At 37.9% G+C, this 20,238-nt stretch overlaps 2 protein-coding genes, 1 long non-coding RNA gene and 1 other non-coding gene across 4 annotated transcripts; 1 reads left to right on the top strand and 3 right to left on the bottom strand.

Moving 5' to 3' along the window:
* The first annotated feature begins 629 nt into the window (after positions 1-629).
* On the top strand, positions 630-1,994 carry LOC140933768 (uncharacterized). The gene is made up of 3 exons (XR_012165080.1): positions 630-804; positions 943-1,136; positions 1,872-1,994. It is a non-coding gene; the product is annotated as an uncharacterized lncRNA (long non-coding RNA).
* A 2,539-nt stretch (positions 1,995-4,533) lies between these two features.
* On the bottom strand, positions 4,534-6,763 carry LOC140935874 (uncharacterized). Its single transcript, XM_073385451.1, has 4 exons — positions 6,600-6,763; positions 6,142-6,193; positions 5,320-5,376; positions 4,534-5,230 (listed from the first exon to the last, which is right to left on the bottom strand). The coding sequence occupies exons 1-4, from the start codon at positions 6,666-6,668 to the stop codon at positions 4,914-4,916; spliced, it is 495 nt and encodes a 164-aa protein (XP_073241552.1). The 5' UTR covers positions 6,669-6,763; the 3' UTR covers positions 4,534-4,913.
* Positions 6,764-8,735: 1,972 nt separating this feature from the next.
* LOC140933779 (eukaryotic peptide chain release factor subunit 1) lies at positions 8,736-20,137 on the bottom strand. The gene is made up of 15 exons (XM_073383419.1): positions 19,879-20,137; positions 18,347-18,463; positions 18,048-18,106; positions 17,431-17,570; positions 15,426-15,564; positions 15,154-15,266; positions 14,791-14,868; positions 14,134-14,199; positions 13,207-13,270; positions 12,434-12,501; positions 12,038-12,125; positions 11,695-11,759; positions 11,539-11,611; positions 10,594-10,668; positions 8,736-9,907 (listed from the first exon to the last, which is right to left on the bottom strand). Exons 1-15 carry the CDS (start codon positions 19,968-19,970, stop codon positions 9,822-9,824), a joined length of 1,323 nt encoding a protein of 440 aa, XP_073239520.1. The 5' UTR covers positions 19,971-20,137; the 3' UTR covers positions 8,736-9,821.
* On the bottom strand, positions 14,390-14,536 carry LOC140936094 (small nucleolar RNA SNORA79). Its single transcript, XR_012165316.1, has one exon. It is a non-coding gene; the product is annotated as a small nucleolar RNA SNORA79 (small nucleolar RNA).
* Positions 20,138-20,238: the final 101 nt, after the last annotated feature.

Below are 20,238 nucleotides of genomic sequence, written 5' to 3' on the forward strand. Positions count from 1 at the left end.
CCACAACACATGAAAGTTGTTTACAAAAAAAAAACTGGTAAACTGAAACTGGTATCAAGGATGGATTTTGAGAAATGACAGACTCCCAATTTCCGTTAGGAAACATTCCATCCAGATAAACAAGATTACCTTTTCAGATGTTCCCACTGTTCTCGACACGAAAAGTTGCCCGGAGTTTTCCATTTACTTTTAAACGGGATTTTCCGGAAACTTCTTGTAAATGGTACACAACCGTAGTTTTTAAAGAAACACAATTGAACTAACAGTTAGCTGTGTGGTTACGTACAACTCCCACTCTAGTTTCCCGGCATCCGCCCGTTCCGCCGACTTAGCCCACAGGCCAGAAGACTCTGGATATTTACTCTGGATTCTCTGGATACAGAATACGAGATTCATGGCGGGAACTTGTGGCTGGCGACTACCTTTTGGCGGGAAAATGGACGAAAAGGGGGAGGAAGTTAGCTCTGAAGAATGTCAGAGATTGAGGAGATTTTTAATACGCTGTAGTTTGTTTTTGTCTTTATCGACTTCATACTTTCTTTTCATCCTAAATTTCAAGCTCATACGAAGGGAATGTCAAGGAGCAAATGCTGTTTATGTATAGCAAAAGGCCAATATAAGACTTACATTAAGAATGGCTGCGTTATTTATTTTGTCAAGGTAATTTACTAGTCTTTTTTGGAGCTTATTGCTTGAAGTTGATCGTTTATGGAGCTTGTAAATAACTTCTATTCGTTGAACTTGCAGTAGAAATGAAAGAATACCGTTTCCAAAGCCTAAACCTACACCTCTTGTATTGAGAAGGTAAGCCAAAAAATCGCCTCCATCTGCTCTTCACACCGCGAAAGCCTCTACTCGCAAAGTTTCGCAAGGCAGGCTGAACCCATTATTTTATGCACCACATTGAAGCTTCTCTTCTTGTTCTTTCTTGTTCGATAACAGTGCACTAAAGCTGAAAGAAAACTTGGAAGAAAGTAAACTTGGTAGTAGAGCAACCAGATGTACCAAAGAAGGTTCGATGAAAGAAAAACAGTTCAGGCCTCTTGATATTGTTATCAGTAGAAGAAACCTCCATGAAAAGTTACATTCTGCCCGCGCTGCAAAGAAAAGAAAAGGCTTTCAAGGTGTATTAGTTGGTAAGAGCACTAGTGACTATCACTCACACCTTGTACAGAAGTATGGTCACCAGGGATTTTACTAGGTTACCCCCCCTGGCCCCTGCAAGTAGGATCAACTTTTTCCCCTAAGTTTGATTTGGAGTAACCCTTGCAGGAGGGCCGTCAACTCAAGCGTAATCAAGCTGCAAATTAATAAATGGGAGCTAAAATGTTGTGAATAGGTGGTATTTTCGTGAACATTTTTGAATTCAAGATCACAGAGCGCTGAAAAGCTACAACAGAAGACACGAGTGCAAGCAAATTGTCTGACATTTTGTCCACACTTGATTCAAATTCCATGGCAAGATAGCCCTTGCGTTAAGCCCTCTTATTTATAAAGGGGAGCTTGCCATCATTTGACCATTCTACAGCTAGACCAGGTAGCCCTCCAGGCCCCAGTTCTAAGGGTGGATAATGCTATCCAACCACAGGGACCAGGAGGTAGGGTTACTTTCCGTCTATGTTGCAGGGAAACACTAGATTGAGAACAATTACTTGGAAAACAGAAACACAAAAACAAATTTTTAGGTCAGTTGGAACACTCCCACTTTTCATTTGACACTAGCAATAATGTTTCCAGGTATCTCCTCAAGGAGATGCCCTGATACTCAGGATAAATGGTAATTATGTACCAAACGAGCAAATTGTTTTTCAGACACTACAGTTTGCTTAAGAAATTTACCTGTTCCATCACTGGTATTTGTACCTCCACAGATAAAATGTCATTTCCAGAAAACCTTGATGCCTGCTTTCACCTGGGACAGCTAGACGGCAGTGGTATGAGTGGACCTGAAAATTTCCCTGCAGACTTGCCAGATGTAAGGAAAACAAAAGGTAAATAGTGTAATAGTTAGTTCTAGGTCTGTACATGGCTGGTTGATAACTTCTTCAAATTTAATTTAATTAATTAAGAAAAAATATAATAAATTTATTTTACGGGCTGAAAAGTTTTTTGTTTTTCACATTATATGCAAGACAGTGATTAAATTGTCTCAGGTGGATTACAAGACAGTATCCATGGAATATGGGTAAATTTTAGTCAACTTTTATGTGGGTGGCACTTTTCATGCTTCCTGGGAAAAAACAGGGGAGAACTAGTAATCCAAGTGCAGTTCCTCTGCAACCAAAAAAATGTTTTTTTTGCAGGAACGTCAATGAAATTGTCAAAAAGCCCAAAAATAGACAAAGGGACAAGTAAAAAGGTTCTCATGAAGAAGGGGAACCAGCAGCCCTTATCTTCAGAGTTCCTAGAACTCCAGCTTTTACAAGAATCTCAGATAACACAAGAATTTCCGTCACATTTAATCAGACCTGGAGCAAAGCATGCAGCTATCCCGCCTATAAGTCACCAGATTTCAAGTCCTACCCCATATGATGTTACCAATACTATGTTCCAAGATTTTAAAGTTCCTGAAACTCCACTTGTTCATCAAATACCATGTACTTCAGGAAAACCACAATGTAAAATAGCATTACATCAGAATGAAAAAGTAACCTGAAACATGGTGCCTGAGACACCTTTATTGGATATCACCCCTTTGTCAACAAAAATTATACAAAGAAAACCCTCACCTTTCATCTCTCCTAAGGTACAAGGAAAAGACAAAAGACAAAGCTTTGGCAAAGATTTAAACATCATGGGACCTATCCAGATAGTGCCAGAAACTCCATATCTTACATTGAATTTAGAAGAAGAGTTGTTATATGAATAAAATGTATGCTATCTGACATAAAGAAATGCTCTGTTTAAAAAAAAAAATAAACAAGTATAGTTTCTCTAGTAACCTTTATGGTTATACTGCTTGATGGGAGTTACACTGAAAGATCACTAAATACCCGGACTGTCCTCTTTCTGCTTAACTTTGATACCAGGGTGCAAAGAGAGTCAGTTTTACAGCTTGCCTTTCGAGTGCAAGCTGTAGGTGGCATGAACTGGTCATAAACTAGCCTGAAGAAATCAGACCAGCAGGATTGATTATAGTTCTTCTATAATTTGAATTCCCCCTCAAACACTAGTCAAACACTCACTAGTTTGAAGGCTAGATCCATGGACATAGCGTTCTTTGCATGCTGCTAACCCCTTGGAATCTTTATTTTATTGTTAAAATAAATATAGCTGCACAGTTTTGTTCATTCCTCAGCTATGTGTATGTTAAACACCTCTAAAAACTTTGTTTGCTTTTATACCATTAACCAATATCCTCTGATTCAGTCTACACTGAACAATGTTTTTTAGCAGTTGTGGGGAACTCATTCATTTACAAAACACTGCCTGGTAAGTCATGAAGGTTACTAGAATAAAACTGCAGATTTCATCTTTTACAACACACAAAAAAAGAAAGAGAAAGACAAAAGGCAGATTAGCAGATAGATGTTTCCAGATAGTATCTGAAACTCTGTATGTCATTAACTCTATCATATATTCAGAGGAAAAGTTATTAACATATGCTAAAGTGTAATATTTTTGTATGCCAGTTAAAAGAAAGGTTGAAAACTCAAAAAGGAGAATTTACATTATAGATAAAGAGAAAAAAGGAAGCGAGAGAGAAGGAAAAATAACTTGACACCCAGAAAAGTACCGGTAAATAAGATTGTTACAGGGCTGTCATTAAGATCCAGGGGCCGGGCATTTTCCCTGGCTACAATGAATGTGGGCCCCGGCTACTTTCATTTGAAAATAGAAGAAAAATAAAACAGAAAGAAATCTGTACCTGTTTGATTCCCCACCTACTTGAAATCTTGAAATCTTAGTGACAATGTTGTTGTTACATATAATTTTACTCACATGATTTTTGAATACCTTTTTAAATTTCATAATTACATAAATTGAGAAAAAAATTCATGCTACAGGATACAAATATGTACATAGTATACAAACTCTTATACAACCTGACAATATACCAGCTATTGTTAAAGCAGTAACACTTTTCATACTGTTAATAATTGTTGTAAAAATAACGAAAATATTTACATACATAATTTATATTAAAGGATCCCTCCACACTTTTTAAAAGACTTTTTTCTGCTCTTACTGGCATTAACAAACTAAGGCTATTTCTCCAAAATATGTTTTGTTTACAATTATTTAAAAATTTTTTTATAACTATTCTTATCTTTATAATGAGAACTATTACTGGCCAGTTAGATAAACCCTTTACAGGGGCGGATCCAGGATTGTTTTTAGGAGGGGGTGCACTTGTCTCTTGCTCTACTTCAAAACCAATAAACCACAGTTTTTTTTTTGCAGAATACCAGTTGTATTAGAAAACCGCAGGTCATCTCAGGGGGGGGGGGGGGGGTGTGCACCCCCTGCACCCTCCCCCTATATCCATCCCTGCTTTAAGTCCCAATAGTGACCAAGATCAATTTTCTCCCAACAATATCTATACAAAGTGATCACCCAAGAAAAAATGCCTTGATCTTTTATCAAATTCTCTCAACTCATTCTTTAAGGAAATGTATGGAGATCAGTTTGGAGAACTTGTATGTGGATACTGGGGCTTAAAGGGTTAAACTATGAAGATTAGCTTGAGAGTCCAAGGCCACTTGAGACTTAAAGGTTACTTTGATAGTATAAAACAAAGCATTGTTAGAAAACAGTAAGCCTTATGCACATCATGTTACTAACTCAGAATTCTCTTAAAGACCTTCTCTTTGAAAAGGGATCCACACATTAGAATGAAAACTTCTCATACAGTCTCCTACAGTTAGACCTCTGTTGCATCGGGTGAGATTGGCAGTAAAACTTTCAAAACTCTACACCGTCTCTTGTGAAACAGTGTTCTCCTCTTGTAATTCCTCATTTGCAGTTGGATCCACATAAGGAGGTGGAGCACCTTCTCCATCTTCAGGGGGACCCAGACTGTCCATAGCCTCCACTTCAGCATATGAAGGTAGTTTGTATTCTGGAGTGTTTTCAAATTGTTGATAAGAAGCTGTGTTTCCAGATTCACCATGCAGTACTGTTGGGTACATAAAATTCCTAATCTGCCATTGGTAGGCAAAATTACGCCTTCGATGGTAAGCACAGCAACAGGCAAAGATGCAAATCACTCCCCAAGCCAACCAAAACCCTGAGAGTAAACAATACGATATATTGTTTTGTTTTCCAAACAACTGTCATGCTCACATCATGTAAATACAGATGATATTCTTCACTTACACCACATTTTATAGTACTTGTAGTAGGAGCAGCATTCAAAGTCTCCACAGCATTGACCTGAAATAGAACATACTCAGAAATAAACTTACTTTTTTGTGTCATATGAATATGGATACCCATGTCACTAGTAATTCAGGAGCAGATCTTGGGGGAGGGTGTAGCGGGTGCACACCCCTCCCCCTGAGATGATCTGTGGCTTTCTAATACAACTGGTATTCTGCACAATATTAATATGCAGATATGTATTCTCAGTAGTTCACATTATGTTATTCCTAGTCAAAAGCCTTCTTCTTTGTATTCGTTTTTAAAATTTGTTTACGTCACCGGTCGGTTATACCTTTTCTTAGTGGTGTACTCTCTCCTAAGAAAAATCCTGGATCCACCCCTGTATTTTGGGTACATGGATACCCAAATCACAATGCAAATGACTGGCAAGTGCATGCTCTGGACAAAACTATGTATAGAAATGCTACAAGGAATAATTAAGAACGCTCAATATGGATACTTAACAGTTTGAATAACAACGAAAATCAACTAAACATATCGTTGGTTTGCACCTACTAATCCAAGATTACTGCTAGTACACAACAAACTAGATCCGATAATCAACATTTACACGAGTCCAATCCAAAAATTCAAGCGATGCAAACGTGCACTGGCATGCGCATGTAAGCGTCAAAAAGGCATTTTAAAACTACTTTAAGGTAAAACCCAGCCTTGGTAAAACCATTTGAATGAAATACATCTACAACCAACTGGTTGTAAGAGCATAATCTTTCATTTGTAAGATAAACCGCAACGAAGTACTTTAATTAAAAATACCTTCATCACAATAGATGTCCCTTCCATCAAACTTTCCACAGTAATCTCTCGCCTGAAAAACAACGATAAACATGGCAATCTAATTAGCTAGGAAGGGATATGCAAAAGTGGAAGATTAAGATTTGTAACTTCCTAGCCGTTGCCAATTGCCCAGGAAGTCGCAACACGTAAATATAGTTTTTTATAATACTAGTACACTCGATCTTGTAGTCTTTTGAAATACCGGCCTTTGCTTTGAGAGCACTGGATGGAAAGACCTTAGTATAGCACTTCATGCGCAACATGATTGTCAATAATCCTAAAACATAGGTGTACGTGCATTAGCTAAACTCAAAAGCCATAATGGACTCTTGCTAAAGTTTTGTTTTGAAATTACTAAGAAGGCCGATTGAAATTCTGCAACGTACAATTAAGCCTTTAACTGTTAACGTTAGTTTTCTGGCAATTAATCTTCTTACCTCTGTTTCTCCAAAGCAAAGAAATGCTGCAAAACATGCACGAATCAAGCTTAACTCAAACCACTCCATTGCAGTGTAGCTTGGAAAAATATATGGGTGGCATCGAATGTCAAAATAAAATCCGTTACACGTTATAAATTATGCAGAATATAAAACGCCTTTTGTCCCGGATGCGCATGAGGGGTTTGTTTATATACACACTTGAACAATTACGAAAGTGCAATTTCACTTAAAAATGAAAGTCTTCAGTGACTCTACTTGATGAAATGCGAATTTGCTGTCAATTTCACTCGCTGCTTGTTACACAGTTTATCAATGTAACACAATTTTGGTTGTCACACAACACACGTGCGTCGCGTCAAGGCACAGGTAGCCCAGCCATAATATGAGAACAACACGATGCGACTAGCAGCTAAAAAGCTTTAAAATGGGGTCGTGTATAGTAACTAAAATAAACTGAAATTAAATTGAAACAAAAACAAAGAATGTTTAATACAGGGCTTTAATTTGAACTTTTTTCAAAAAATCATCTGATCACTTGGCGAGTGTGAATGGGATGCCGAATGGGATTCCCTGCTAGCAGAGGGCTCTTTTCCCTGGTTTTCGACGGGCGGGAGGAGTAAAAAGAGGCTCGTCCCTTATTATTCCCCCCACCCCGTACATATATAATAATGAAAGTGATTGCTCATATCTTCTGAATCTCAAAGAGTTCATTCCTGGTATGGACAAAAACGAATTGTAATCCAAGTCGTTACCAGTATTTGATAGAGTCTTAAATGCATAACGATTGCCAGCTTCAAGTTTGTTAGCTAGACTTTCTGTATGTACTTACGATTATGGGGTCATTGTTCACCCGAATTAGGTCTAATAAAAAAAAACTGTGGTAACCTTTCTAAAAACTGCTGCTCAAATCGCGCTGCTGAAACTAAGGACTATGGAGTGTCTCCAAGCCCCAATCCTTATTTATGATCAAGGTGCAATTATTTGGTTTAGTTACCCATCAGTTAAAAAAAGTACCGAAAGGATTTTCAGGTACCCACATAACCAAGGGCCTCTTTTCATGAGATAAGCCAGCCCACAGGTGGGCCCGGCTAGCTACAAGAAGGCGGACTGGGGACCTCGGAAAGCGAGCCAGTCCATCTTCTCATGTAAACAAGACATGGGACAAACTTTACAAAGTCACCTCACAGCCTCCTCCTCAGGCGCTTCGTTTTTCGCTTGGCAGAGGCGAGCGCGAAACGAGTGACTGGTGATGAACTCCTTCCCGCCTTCCTTTGCGCGCACATTTTCATCAAAAGAGAGACGTCTGGGTACGAGGCAGGTCACCTTATGTGCTTCATAAAATCCTGTAGGCACCCCCAAGTAAAGAGATTTACGACAAAAGTAATATAGCACCATAAAATTATGCGAAAGTTAATTGTTTCTGCGATAAAGAGAGAAAAATTCATCTATTCAGGTGAATACAGTTTCTAATTATCTCAATTTTGCCTTGCAAAAGGTTTTTCTTAGTTAATAATTAGCGGTAAGTCAATGAGAAACATGGAGGCAGTACCTTACACGACACAACTTGGAATTTCCGTTGCCCTCCATGGTGGGGGAAGGATATTTTCTGGAACTACACAATATTACTTTCAAAAGACCTTATTCGCGATACCCGTCCGTCGCGTCTTTGCACGCGCTTTAGGATTGATGGGATAAAAGCAATGTCACGTGGTATTTAAGGGCACAAACAAAAAGGTAAAATTTGCCAATGCAAGAAATCGCGGTCGACTTCGTTTATTCTCTCAAAACGAAACGACGATTTAATGGTCGTGCAAAATGTACGGTTTGAGTTTCGACAAAATAAGCGTCATTATTGCTTGTTGTGAGGACATCTACGGTCGCTTTTGCATGAAAAAAGTAACAATGATCACTTCCACCCATTATCTGTTGTCAAGAATGAACAAACTCGACTGCGATTTCTTGTATAGGAAAAATTTATCACTTGTTTGCCCCCTGAGAAACCACGTGACACTGCTTTTATCTCATCAGTCCTTTAAGCGCGTGCAAAGATGGCGGGCATCATGAATAAGGTCTATTTGAGCGCACTTATGGCCCAGACTGCTAAAAATCCATCAGACACTAACAAACTATTCTCGGAGGACGTTTATTGATACAGCGCACTACAGCATAAAAGGCTATTATTAACAATGACAAGTCACCCACCCTTGTTTGAAAGGGTGAAAAGCGTGTTCGCATTTTTTGCCAGCTACACGATAACTTTTCTACCTTTTTAAACTAAAGTCAACTAATTATCGCATTTCATACTTTTTACAGACCTCAGCTTTGTCTTTATTTATATCTTTTACCCAAGAAACACCTCATTGGCAATACTATTTTTGCGATCAATCAATCTATCAATATATTAACGTCATAATGTTGGCTCGGGTTGCCCCGAATATCCGAGGTACAACGCATGACAATAATATTTATTAAAAAGGGAAACATAACAAACACACCTTATAACAATTTTCATATTCATATGACGTCTCCTCTTTAGGCAAACACCCAAAAGGAAATGCATGTATAATTCACTTTTAGTAGTCCTCTTCTGGCAAAAGAGGTGCGTCGCTGTCAGCAAAAAATTCAGGGATTTTTCAAGCGCATTTTCCTACTTTCTTTAAATTTAAGAAAGCAAATTTTTTGATGATTTTTCAACGCCTGTGTGAGTCACGTTCACGTGGGGGGAGGGGGAGGGGGAGGGGGCAAGTAGTTAAAGGCTACCTCAACCGAATTTTAAAGGGAAAGCCATAGGAACGCCGATCCGGTAAGAGTGGGAGAGTATTCTGCGGTTACTCCCCAGTTTCTTTAGAACCTCAGCCCTCCATCCAGTAAAATATTGATTAATAAGTGAGCTTAACGAGAATCTTCGTTGTTTTCGAAATCGGTTCTGAGTATTCAAACTCAGTTCATATTTCTGCTGATTACGCCCAACAAAGCCACCGTCGGGAATCAACCGCTTCTGGGTCGGCGAAGTACAGTCTTCCATGTAAACTGGCGAATTAAGAACACAACACGCCCGATCGTTCTTTTTAAATTGCATTTTGAAGTTACTGTTAGTGTGGGTGTTAAATCGAGATGTTAAAAAAGAAGAGCCATTCGTTCCGAGAGCCACACAGCTTTCTTTGACTGTTCTCCTATGTACAGGCAGGCAGCAGGGAAATGTCACCTAAAACCGTTGGGCTAGTCATCATCATCACTGTCGTTAAAATCGTTATCGTACTCGTCAAGTTCCATGGACTGGAAGTCTACTCGATACCTCAAAATACCTGCAATAAAGGCACAAGAAAGAAAAGACCTTAGTAAGCGAGTTTTAAGTGATACATGTTTACAGATGAAGCGTGTAGCGTGTGTTTGTACAAGAACGAAACATTTTCTGCGCTTTTTGGCAAAGAGGGGTACAGAGAGGGAAATATTTCCTCTTCTCCTAAGAAATGAACGAAACGAACTTTTGCCAGAAAGACCAAATAAAATAAGAGATAGTTGACTTTATTCAGGTCCTACGGATTAATCCTTGGAAATTGTGCCCAGAAATGAGACACCGTAGGCATAAATTTCTATATTGTTCAGAAAAGAAAAGTACAGTGGAACCCCACTTTACGGCTACCTCGGTAATACGGTCACCTCGTTATTAGGGCCACTTTTTTTGGGCCGCCAGGTTGTAAAAAACATTCGTTAAAAAGGCCAATTTTTTTTTCTCCCACTGGTGACCGTATTAACGGGGTTCCACTGTATTTAAGGAAACATAATCCGTTTTAATCTCTGAATAACATGCTTCAGTGTCAAACTATCGGCGCACTGGACAGCGTATAGTTGTGATGGGCCTGCAGTACAAGCAGGGATTCATATCTACTGCTTTAAATGGTTGAAGTCTCTTTCAAGGGTCTTCCAAAGAAGTGATCAAAATTGCTAAAAACTGAAACACTGTTTACACGGTAAGAGAATTCCTAGTTACCTCCTACTCCTCCAAAACCTTTGCAAAACTGTGCTCCTTCTTGGGATTTGTCTGTTATGATTTCAAGCGTTGCACCTAAAAACAGTGTAATAATTGTTGACATTTATAAGAATTCAGTCTCATGACCAAGAGTTCTAGCATGTTTTTCAGTAGCATTTGGAAGTTCCCGATGCAGAGGTTTAGCTGGCGAACTTGAAACGTTCGTGCCGCCGGCGCAAACCTCGAGTGCCGGAGGCACGAACTTCTAGGGAGGTCCGGGAAAAAACCGAATTTTCCCCCAGAAAATTTTTAAAATGGGACTCTCCAAAATGCAATTTCCTGTGTTCCCTGGATCAGGCCCCAGTTGATCAAAAGTTTTCCTAATATTTATCCGTTGACCGGTGGATAGCGCTATCCAACTTTTGAACAACTGGGACCAGAATTGGTTAACCAAGAAGGTCTTTTGAGGCATTAAAAAAATAATGCTCACAAAAAATGAAATATTCAATTTGGCAATTAAAAATCAGTATCAGTTTGCAGTTTTTTTGTTTTTTAGTTGATTTCAAAATGAATTGCAATCGGAAAGAGTGTCCATTGTCCAGTCCAGCTGTTGCATTGCCTCATCAGAATAATCAGTTTACTGAAGCTATATCAGTGATCTATAATTTCGTGAATGAGCTACCAGACGCTACATGTCAAACAACCCTATGTTCTGTCCAGAGTCCGGCCTGAAACAAAACCCCTGGTTCTGGGAGTAAAAAAGGAGGTGAAGTTGTTTAGGATCAATTGCCCACCTACCCCTCCCTTAAGCCAACATTAACACTTAGAGCTCACTTAAGGCAAAATGTTGGCTTAGGGGAGGGGTAGGTGGGCAGTTTCCCAGAAAACCTAAATTGATCCAGTGTTTACACAAATCTATATTGACTCAACCAAATGCTGATTGGCTATCTAGATTTTAACACTTACCAAATGTTTTATAGTTGTTTGCAAGCCACTCCAGTAGGGGCATCTTTTCAACAAGCTCCAATTCAACTCCAGTCTACACAGGCAAAAAAACAGTCAGCAGAAACTACAAATGAGCTTCAAAAGTAAAACAACGTCAATAAGTTATTGATTACAAACCTCACTGTCAATAGAGTAAGTCTTGTCTTTCTCTTGTTCGGGATTAAGGTGAAGGATCTTTTCCTCTGGGGAGAAAAGTTAAGTTCACTTTTTTAGATGCTACCACTTAAACAATCACACTTCATCTGCTCCAAACATCTGCACGTGGACGTCGTATTTGCGTGTTGTAAAAATTCCAGTGGGGAAATGCAGTGGCTGCAATTGAATCCACCCTGAGAATGTTGCTTAATTACCCAAATTAATTCCTGTTTGGCTTTATCCTTGATTCATTTTTCCAAGTCAATGTTATTCCAATTAGGTGTATCTAAAGATGTAAAGAATATGTTTTTGAGCATTAACTTACCATCTGTTTGGTGATTTTTCAGAACAAGTCGACTGATTTCAAGATTCTCCCACACAATAAGTATGTCCACTGCTCCCATTTCTAATCCCTGAAAATAAAACATGTCATTTCCAAATCATTACAGTCTGCAAAAAGAAGTGTAAAATTTAGCACTCATTCAGTGCTTTTCCTCTTTAAATTAACAAAAGAGAGCATAAACAGGTCGCTTTATTCCCTTGGAACTTCTCAAATGATTTATATTTATCCTTGAATCTTTAACACTGATGCAAAATACCCTTAACAAACATTCCCTTTTGAGTAAGGAAACTGACAAAAACAATGACTTTCTACATTTAAAAAAATTCAAAACTGTGTAATGAAAACACATGAGAAAGAGATCAGGGTATTTCAACAAACCTTCAAGGTATCTTCCACACCAAAGCAGAATTTTCCAGTATCTTGAGAGATTTCATCAAAGTATCTCCCTACACAAAAATAAGAAGGAATAAGAAACACCACAAGAGAGTTCACCTTCAACAAGTATCACTATGCTTAAAACTTAATTGCCTTAATTTGAATAAGGCCAATTTTCAAATTTCGCACTTTCAAATGCATGCAAGTCAGGACCACACCCACTCTAAATAATATTATTGGATAGAACAGAACATACACGGATCAATTTAATAAAAAAGTGTATCTACAAGTGTAGCCACTGTTTCAGGATCTGAGTACAATAGCTACACTTGTAAATATAATTACAATATTGTTAATGTTTTATAACTTGACCACAGAATGCAAATACTGCATATTACAATAAATTATTATTACAAAGCAGCATGCAAAGAAAGTACTGTACGATAGCCTGGGGCTAGTGAATTTTGCTATCGGGCTGAATTCTGTTTTTAAGTTGCCCGATGGGCAAACAATTTTTTTACAGGGAATTCAAATTACAAAAGAATTACTGTAATCAAACCAGCTCATCAAAAATTGGTTTTTGTGCTAGTAGAAATGGCTTTTGAGCTAGAAAATGCTAGCTACAGCTTGCCCTTTGGGCAAGCTCTGAAAAGCTGCAAAGTAATGTTATTTTGGTTTTTACTTAGCAATTTCCAATGGCCCAATTACACTGTACTTTCAGAGCATAAGAATGCTGAATAGTCAGATAAAACAAATGAAGAGAATGAATTTGTCACCTATAAGTTTCTTTTCTTGAATAAACTTGACATTTGCAAGAACCTCTGAAGCAAGTTCAATTGCCTGTAATACAGAAAACCATTAAGTAACATCAACTTAAATGTACATTGTCTGAAGATCGAGACATTTCAGTTTTTATCATTCTGCAACAATTACTTACTTTCTAACCTATTAACCATTAGTATAACAATACTTAACAACAACAAAAAGAAAAAGTGTGCCAGAAAAATGTGTGCAGTGACGTTCAAGTAGGTTAATGCCATAAACAAGCCACTGGCTGAGACAATGAAGATATAGAGGATATTACATGGCCATGGGGAGATATGAAATTTCTCTTTGAGTGTTGACAAATGTTTCATGAGTGAGCGTAGCAAATGAATGAAGTATTTTTTTCAACACGAGAAGAGAAATTTTGTATCTCTAAGTGACCATGTAATGTTCTATTTAATATATAAACACTGATGAAATACCAAACCATTTTACTTAAATAGTTTTTTGGTGCGAAAGGTGCAAATTTTTATGTAGCCATAGCAACAGTGATAGATATCAAGTTTTTTTGTGCAAAAGCTCACCTGGTATTTCATTGGTGGTTATATAATAAATTTCTATTTTTAAATAACTCTGTTAGTACAAGCAATGTGTACATCAGTTTTATAGGCCATATTCTAATGCCAGGCCCTCTTAATTCGAAAGTATAATTTTCAACGTGCCTAATTAACATCAAAGATAGAAAATATCTTTAAGAACTTGCCTTCTCAGGCTGCACTGTAAGTACTCAAGCCTATTTTCTCCCATTGCATTATAGCTCATGCACTTTGCATAGTTGGGCCTAAAATCAACCAAAGAGGTCTTAAACTTACAGTACAGACCGAGAAGGTTAGTAACAGCGTTATGATGCTATATACATTACTACAAAACAATCTGACCTGATTAAAGCCATTTTCACCTCCATATGACACATCTACAAGCTTCAGTACTTTTGATTGTAGCCTCTGAAACATGCAAAGAGTGACAAAGACATAAAAGGTCACCATACTGGACCATCACTAACAGGGCAACATAAAGAACTAACAAGAACAAACTCCTTCAGCAATGTTAGTTTGGGTTGGCATTCAGGGTCATGGGAGTGACATTAGTTAGCCCCACTACTGTACCAATGAAAAGAATGGTTGAGTTTGATGTAGCTGTTTGAGCCCGCAAAATTCTCTGCTGTGTAAGAACACTACTTAAAAAGTAGCAAAACAGTGGAGAGTGAAAAGACTCATGTTAATCTAGACAGCATAAAACCACACATACTGGAACTGTAGTGTGCATGGGGAACAGCTGTCAAATGGTTTTAGGGAGAAGCAGTAGAAAACTGACAAGGCATTTGCATAGATGTCAACCTCAAGAAACTTAGTCTGTATATCACCCTTAACCTATTAAGAAAGATTCCTTTCTGGTTTACCTTTTGATTACACAACAAGGACCAGTGACTTGGGGTGCAATGACTGCAAGTGAAGCCAAACAGTGTGTTTAACAAACACACACAGCAGCAAGTTAAAAATTCTAACTGTCATACTTATTACATATTCTAAACTGACCTGGTCAAACATATCTGATTGGCTAAGTTCACTCTTGAAATCAGCAGAACCAGCTAAGATTAAACCAGTAACATTAGGCTGAAAAACAAAAAATAAGACCAACAGTAAGTTATATACAATGCAGATAGCTAAGGTTTGTGCAACATTTTGATGATGAGGATGACTACACCTTAACCCTTTCACTTGTACATAAACTTGTCATAATTTCTACAACTTTTAAATCTCAGGACAAAATCCTATGGTGTTACCATTCAAATGAAACTTCTTTGACAGAACTTTTGAAGGGTACTATTATAATTTTATTAGAATCTTCAAAAGAAATGTGTGGGTATGTGTGTTACTAAACTTGTATTTATTACTCACCCTGTCATTGCTGATGTAGAGCTGTACCGCAGTCTCAGCTACTTTCCTAACATAGTTGTGACGTTTCTCCATTCTCAATCGAGCAAAACGAAGAGCAGACTGTCCACCACGCCCTGCAAACCAAGAAAAAATACTCAGTCTACAGACTATGTTATCACTTTCATCAAAGTAAAAGACCACCAGCAAATGCTGATGGTTTTTCCTTTTTCATTAGTCAGTCAAAGTGTGGGAAACTGGTGATTTCAGATTTTCTGAAATAGACTCTTACTAACCATGCTTCTTTGGAAGATCCACTGTAAACTTGTGAAGAACCTCCCTTGTATTGCCACAAAGGACACCAAAAAGTGCACCATTACCATCCATTACAATGAAACCAAACTTATTATCATCTGCTAGTAGAGCATTAAGTGCCTGGCAATAAAAAAAGACAAATTATACTTTTTTCACAGGCATGAGCTATGGATTCTTGACATAAAGTGGACATAAACACAAGTAAATCATGTGGTACATAAAATGGTAACAATGAGCAGATCTGAAAACTTGTTTCACACCTGCGTGCTAATCAGTTTCCTCTCTTCCTCCATGCAAAATCCACCAAGCAGGCAAATTGGGCTGAATGAAATACATATGTACACTTATGGATGGGTTGTTCAAACTGAGTTCTTCACCATTATATCAAAATCAACCTCCAAACTGTTACCGTTCTTCCCAGGGGGAGTTCAATAATTTATGAAGGGACAGGGATGCTTGTTGTCTAGCTTAGAGATGCAAATGGTACATTTCAGTCTCTCTTCGAAAGTTTACAACAGAAAAGAAATATTTTCAACCATGCAGGTTTGTGGGCAAAGAAACGTCTTGAAAATAGAACCAATCACCCTTATACGGGAGCTATTTGAGTGACTTTGATCTGCCTCAAGGGGTACCTCAAGTTTCATGTCTTGGTCCCTTGCTCTTCACGTTGTACGCAAGTAAGCTCTTCGATGTTGTTGAATCCCATCTCCCTAACGTTCACGCATACGCTGATGATACGCAGCTCTATATCTCATTTAAGCCGGATGGTTCTGCTACTGAGACGGATGCTGTTGACGCTCTACAAGCTTGCATCAGGGACATAAGAACCTGGATGGTCCAAGACAAACTTCGGCTGAACGATGCTAAGACCGAGTTTCTTATTATAGGTACACGCGCACAGTTAAATAAGGTTATGATAAGTGACTTGCAAGTAGGTGAGGTAAAGGTTTCTGCGGTTTACTCTGTTAGAAACCTGGGTGCTTGGTTTGATGCAAACATGAATATGACCACACATATTAACAGCATATGTCAGAATATTTATTACCATCTACATAACATCCGGCGTATTAGAAAGTATTTATCATATGATAATAGGAAGTCCATTGTACAGTCTATTATAATGTCACGATTAGACTATTGTAACGGTCTATTATATGGTACGCCCACTGTTCATCTTGGTAAGCTGCAACGCCTGCAGAACGCGGCAGCTCGGCTGGTATGTACTATATCTAGGTATGATCCTATCACACCATCCCTGATCAACCTGCACTGGCTTCCGGTTACCCACAGAATAGAATTCAAGATAGCAATGCTAGTTCACAAATGTATCTACGGCGTCGCACCACAATATCTTTTAGACTTGATAAAAATCAAAGAGAGCTCGCGGTATCAGTTGAGATCATACCGGGGCATACTCCTAATGGACAATACCTATAGCACAACAAAGACACTCGGGGATAGGGCGTTTGAAAATGCTGCGCCCAAAGTATGGAATCGACTCCCTCTAGAAATTAGACAATGTCAATCATTGAACATTTTTAAATTAGCTTTTTATTAGTTCTTTTATTAACTCATATTTTACTTTTATTGTTTTCCGAAAATTGTAAATTATTATTATTATTATCATTATTTGGACTAGCCATTTATTACTTTAAGATTTTAGTGTTGTAATGCGCACTCGATCATATTTTTATCGCATGCTAGACTGCGCAATATAAGAAATAAACATTATTATTATTATTATTATTATTACTCAGTTCAAAATAGCATTTGATGTCAACATCTTTAGTGCAATTAAACGTCTGTAGCTTTAACTTCATGTTTTATTTTGGGCTCAATTAGGCCTGAGCAATGACCAGATTAGTCTTTTTTAGAGGTTGAATTCTAACTTCTGACAAGCAACACTGTCCCTTTCATGAGGAAGTGTCCACAAACATGTTCTTTTGTGGTGATTATTACACATCTTATCACTCAGTGAAAGATTACCTCTGTGTGAAACTTGTTATCACACAAGTAAAGTGATGTGTTGATTGGTTTGAAAGGCTCAAAGTCTATGTTCACTTTCTTCTCTTTGCCGTCATCTGTTACAATTGTTCCACAATAAACCACAAGGCCATTGGTAGGAACTGTTATGATAAATACACAGCAACACACAATAAGCAACAAAAATGACATCTGCAAGGTTTATGTTCAGTGTTACTCCTAATGATGTACTGTAAGTTGAGAATTCCTTGTGTGTTGAATATCCCCAAAATACTCAGATGTAGGATATTTCTTTATGGGGAGCTACATTGTACCCCAACTGCTTATCAAGGAACATATTTCCCTCTGCATCTTTGTCAATTTTGACATGATACTGACAGTGTAGATTGATACCTTAAAACAAACTTTCATATTTGTGGCAGTTAGTTTTAAGGGCTGTTTTTTTCCACCACAGAAATTAGCCAGCACTGTACTTGTATTTTGGGCTAATTTCCAGCTGCAAAACATCTTGCGCTAGCTGGATACTACTTCAAAAGTCAGTTGTTTCCTTCATCCCCGCTATTTGGAAATAGTGAAACCATGTGCTTAAAAACCAAAAAAAAGAAATAAGAGGAACAAACCTTTTGAATAAAGTTTCAGTCTCTGCTGTACTGATGTAATAGCACTTAGAACAGACAACCTGAAAGACAAAAGTAAAATTTTATATACAGTTCCCAGGAAAACTGCTACAGATGTAACAACGAGTCACATAGTCATCTAGCATTTCATTCACACACAGCTTTAGCGCACTGCTCCATTGAAGTCCAACTGTTTTTTCTCAAACCTCATGAACATGAACGAAACAAAAACAGTAGCTTTTTTTAATACTTGAATGAAAAATAATGAAAGCTGAAAGTGAAAAAAAGGGAAAGGAAGTTACCTGTTCACTCTGCTTTTAATATTTGAGGCAGTACCAAATTCATCTGCTAACATCTTTGCTACACGGGAGATTTGATCTTTTGGAGGGATAATCAAAGAGATCATACTTGTTCCATTCCTACAAACAAGAATACAAGAATAAAACTCAGGTCAGGGGATCCTAGTTGACTAACTGTGCCATACAAACTAGCTGCTTTGACCATAAATCACGTAAGAACACTTTTAAAAATGTTAATTCTCGCTTGCTTGTAGATTAGATAAGAAATGAGGACTTGATTAATTCTACATGAAATGGGATTTCCTCCATAAAAGTTTCTCACTTCCTGCTTTATTGATGGTGGAGTATTCTTCTTCATACTCAATGATTTGTTTCTGAATTGATTGAGTATCATATATAAATTAAAATCAGGGGCCTTGATTAGAGAGAAATTACAAAAAAAAAGCAAGCGAGGGAAACATTACAGGGATTTCACATCATTAAGAGACGATAAGATTAATGATTGTTTCGTTTATCGAATTTTAACTTGATCATTCAACAGGCTGACGACCAAATGTTTTCCGTTTTCGTTTCACAGGTGCAGAATGAGCAGGGTGTTCGTTCACCAGAAGTTGGCCTGGAATCATAAGTATTAGGTCCCCATTAGGGCTCCTTGTTTGAAATTTTGGTCACCCACGGGCAAATCGTGAGTGCCTCTGGTGACCGGGCACCCATTAGGCAGCAGGTCTATCTTCATCATCATCATTACTTTAAGAGTGAACTTGCTTAAAAATAAATAACTTGTTCAAGGTGTACCATTGCGTAAGGCAACTAAGGGTGCTTACCATTTGTCAAAACTGGTTGGCCAGACCAGTCGCATTTTAAAGAGAATTACAGTGTTGATCATAACTTTCCCACCAAATCAGTCGACTCCTAATTAACTCTAAAAAGTCCCTTTTACTTTTAAAAAGACCAGTCCAGCACGCAGCCAGTTCTGGCCAGCCCCATCCAATCGAAAGGAGAATTCCACAAAAAATCAGGACTCCCTACGACTTTAATGGCTTTTAGTAAGAATTTCGAGAAAAGACTAATATTTCATTTTCAACTTTTGCAAAAGCAACATAAGTTAAGGATAACGCTAGTTTGGACATAAAACAAGGCTACAGTATGCATGAATTTTGTTGTTTTTTGCGAGGCTAATTTTAGAATTATTTTAAGTCTCAAGTCCAAAATTTGAAAATTTTTTAAGCTTAATTAATTTTTAGCTGAGCGTAAAGTTGTTGCTCAAGTTCTCTATAATTCATATATGCGAAAATTTAGTACTCACAAGAATCTATCATGATAGTTTCCTGGTTTAGTTATCTATATAGATTAGCACAAACACATATTTACGCTTATATAAACTTACTGCTTCGTGAAAAAAAGACGATTTTAAACGCATCCCTTCTTGGTGTGATGATTTCACTTATAAGTACGACGAACAGAACGTTACGTTCTCCAAGGACCCGTAAGTTGATTATCGGTATTCACTATGTTTATTTTACATCTGTACTTACCCCCGTGCAGCTTCTAAGCTTTTAATAAGTTTCTTGATTTTCCATATTTCGACATTTCTATCGGCTGCCTCGGTGGTGTTGTCGGCGGACATGGTTCAGTCTAAGATCTTACAGTTTCAAAGATTTGAGTTAAATATCTCGAAAACGGATTCTGCACAGAAATATAAGTCAGTCACTGCTAATTCCTTGAATACAATTAGAATGGTCCGCGAGAATCAAGCAGTTTTTTCGGTGAAGGAAATAACCGCGCTTTTCTTTCGCCGGCAATGCAAGCAAATGGTGCAACTCTTTTCCATATTTGGAAACACGTGGAAAGGAAGTGCAACAAACTTCCTTAGAGACAGGGGAGGTGAGAGTAGA

Source organism: Porites lutea, chromosome 4, assembly GCF_958299795.1.
Source record: "Porites lutea chromosome 4, jaPorLute2.1, whole genome shotgun sequence".
Lineage (NCBI taxonomy): Eukaryota > Metazoa > Cnidaria > Anthozoa > Scleractinia > Poritidae > Porites > Porites lutea.

What these genes read in the sequence shown, in the direction of transcription:
- LOC140935874 (XM_073385451.1), bottom strand. Translation starts at nt 6,668, where the DNA reads ATGGAGTGGTTTGAGTTAAGCTTGATTCGTGCATGTTTTGCAGCATTT. An exon ending in TTTGCTTTGGAGAAACAGAG is followed by an intron (nt 6,194 to 6,599) that starts GTAAGAAGATTA and finishes GTTGTTTTTCAG; the next exon opens with GCGAGAGATTACTGTGGAAA. An exon ending in GGACATCTATTGTGATGAAG is followed by an intron (nt 5,377 to 6,141) that starts GTATTTTTAATT and finishes GTTCTATTTCAG; the next exon opens with GTCAATGCTGTGGAGACTTT.
- LOC140933779 (XM_073383419.1), bottom strand. Translation starts at nt 19,970, where the DNA reads ATGTCCGCCGACAACACCACCGAGGCAGCCGATAGAAATGTCGAAATA. An exon ending in GTGTGGAAGATACCTTGAAG is followed by an intron (nt 12,126 to 12,433) that starts GTTTGTTGAAAT and finishes TTTTATTTTCAG; the next exon opens with GGATTAGAAATGGGAGCAGT. An exon ending in AGGTTTTGGAGGAGTAGGAG is followed by an intron (nt 9,908 to 10,593) that starts GTAACTAGGAAT and finishes CCTTTATTGCAG; the next exon opens with GTATTTTGAGGTATCGAGTA.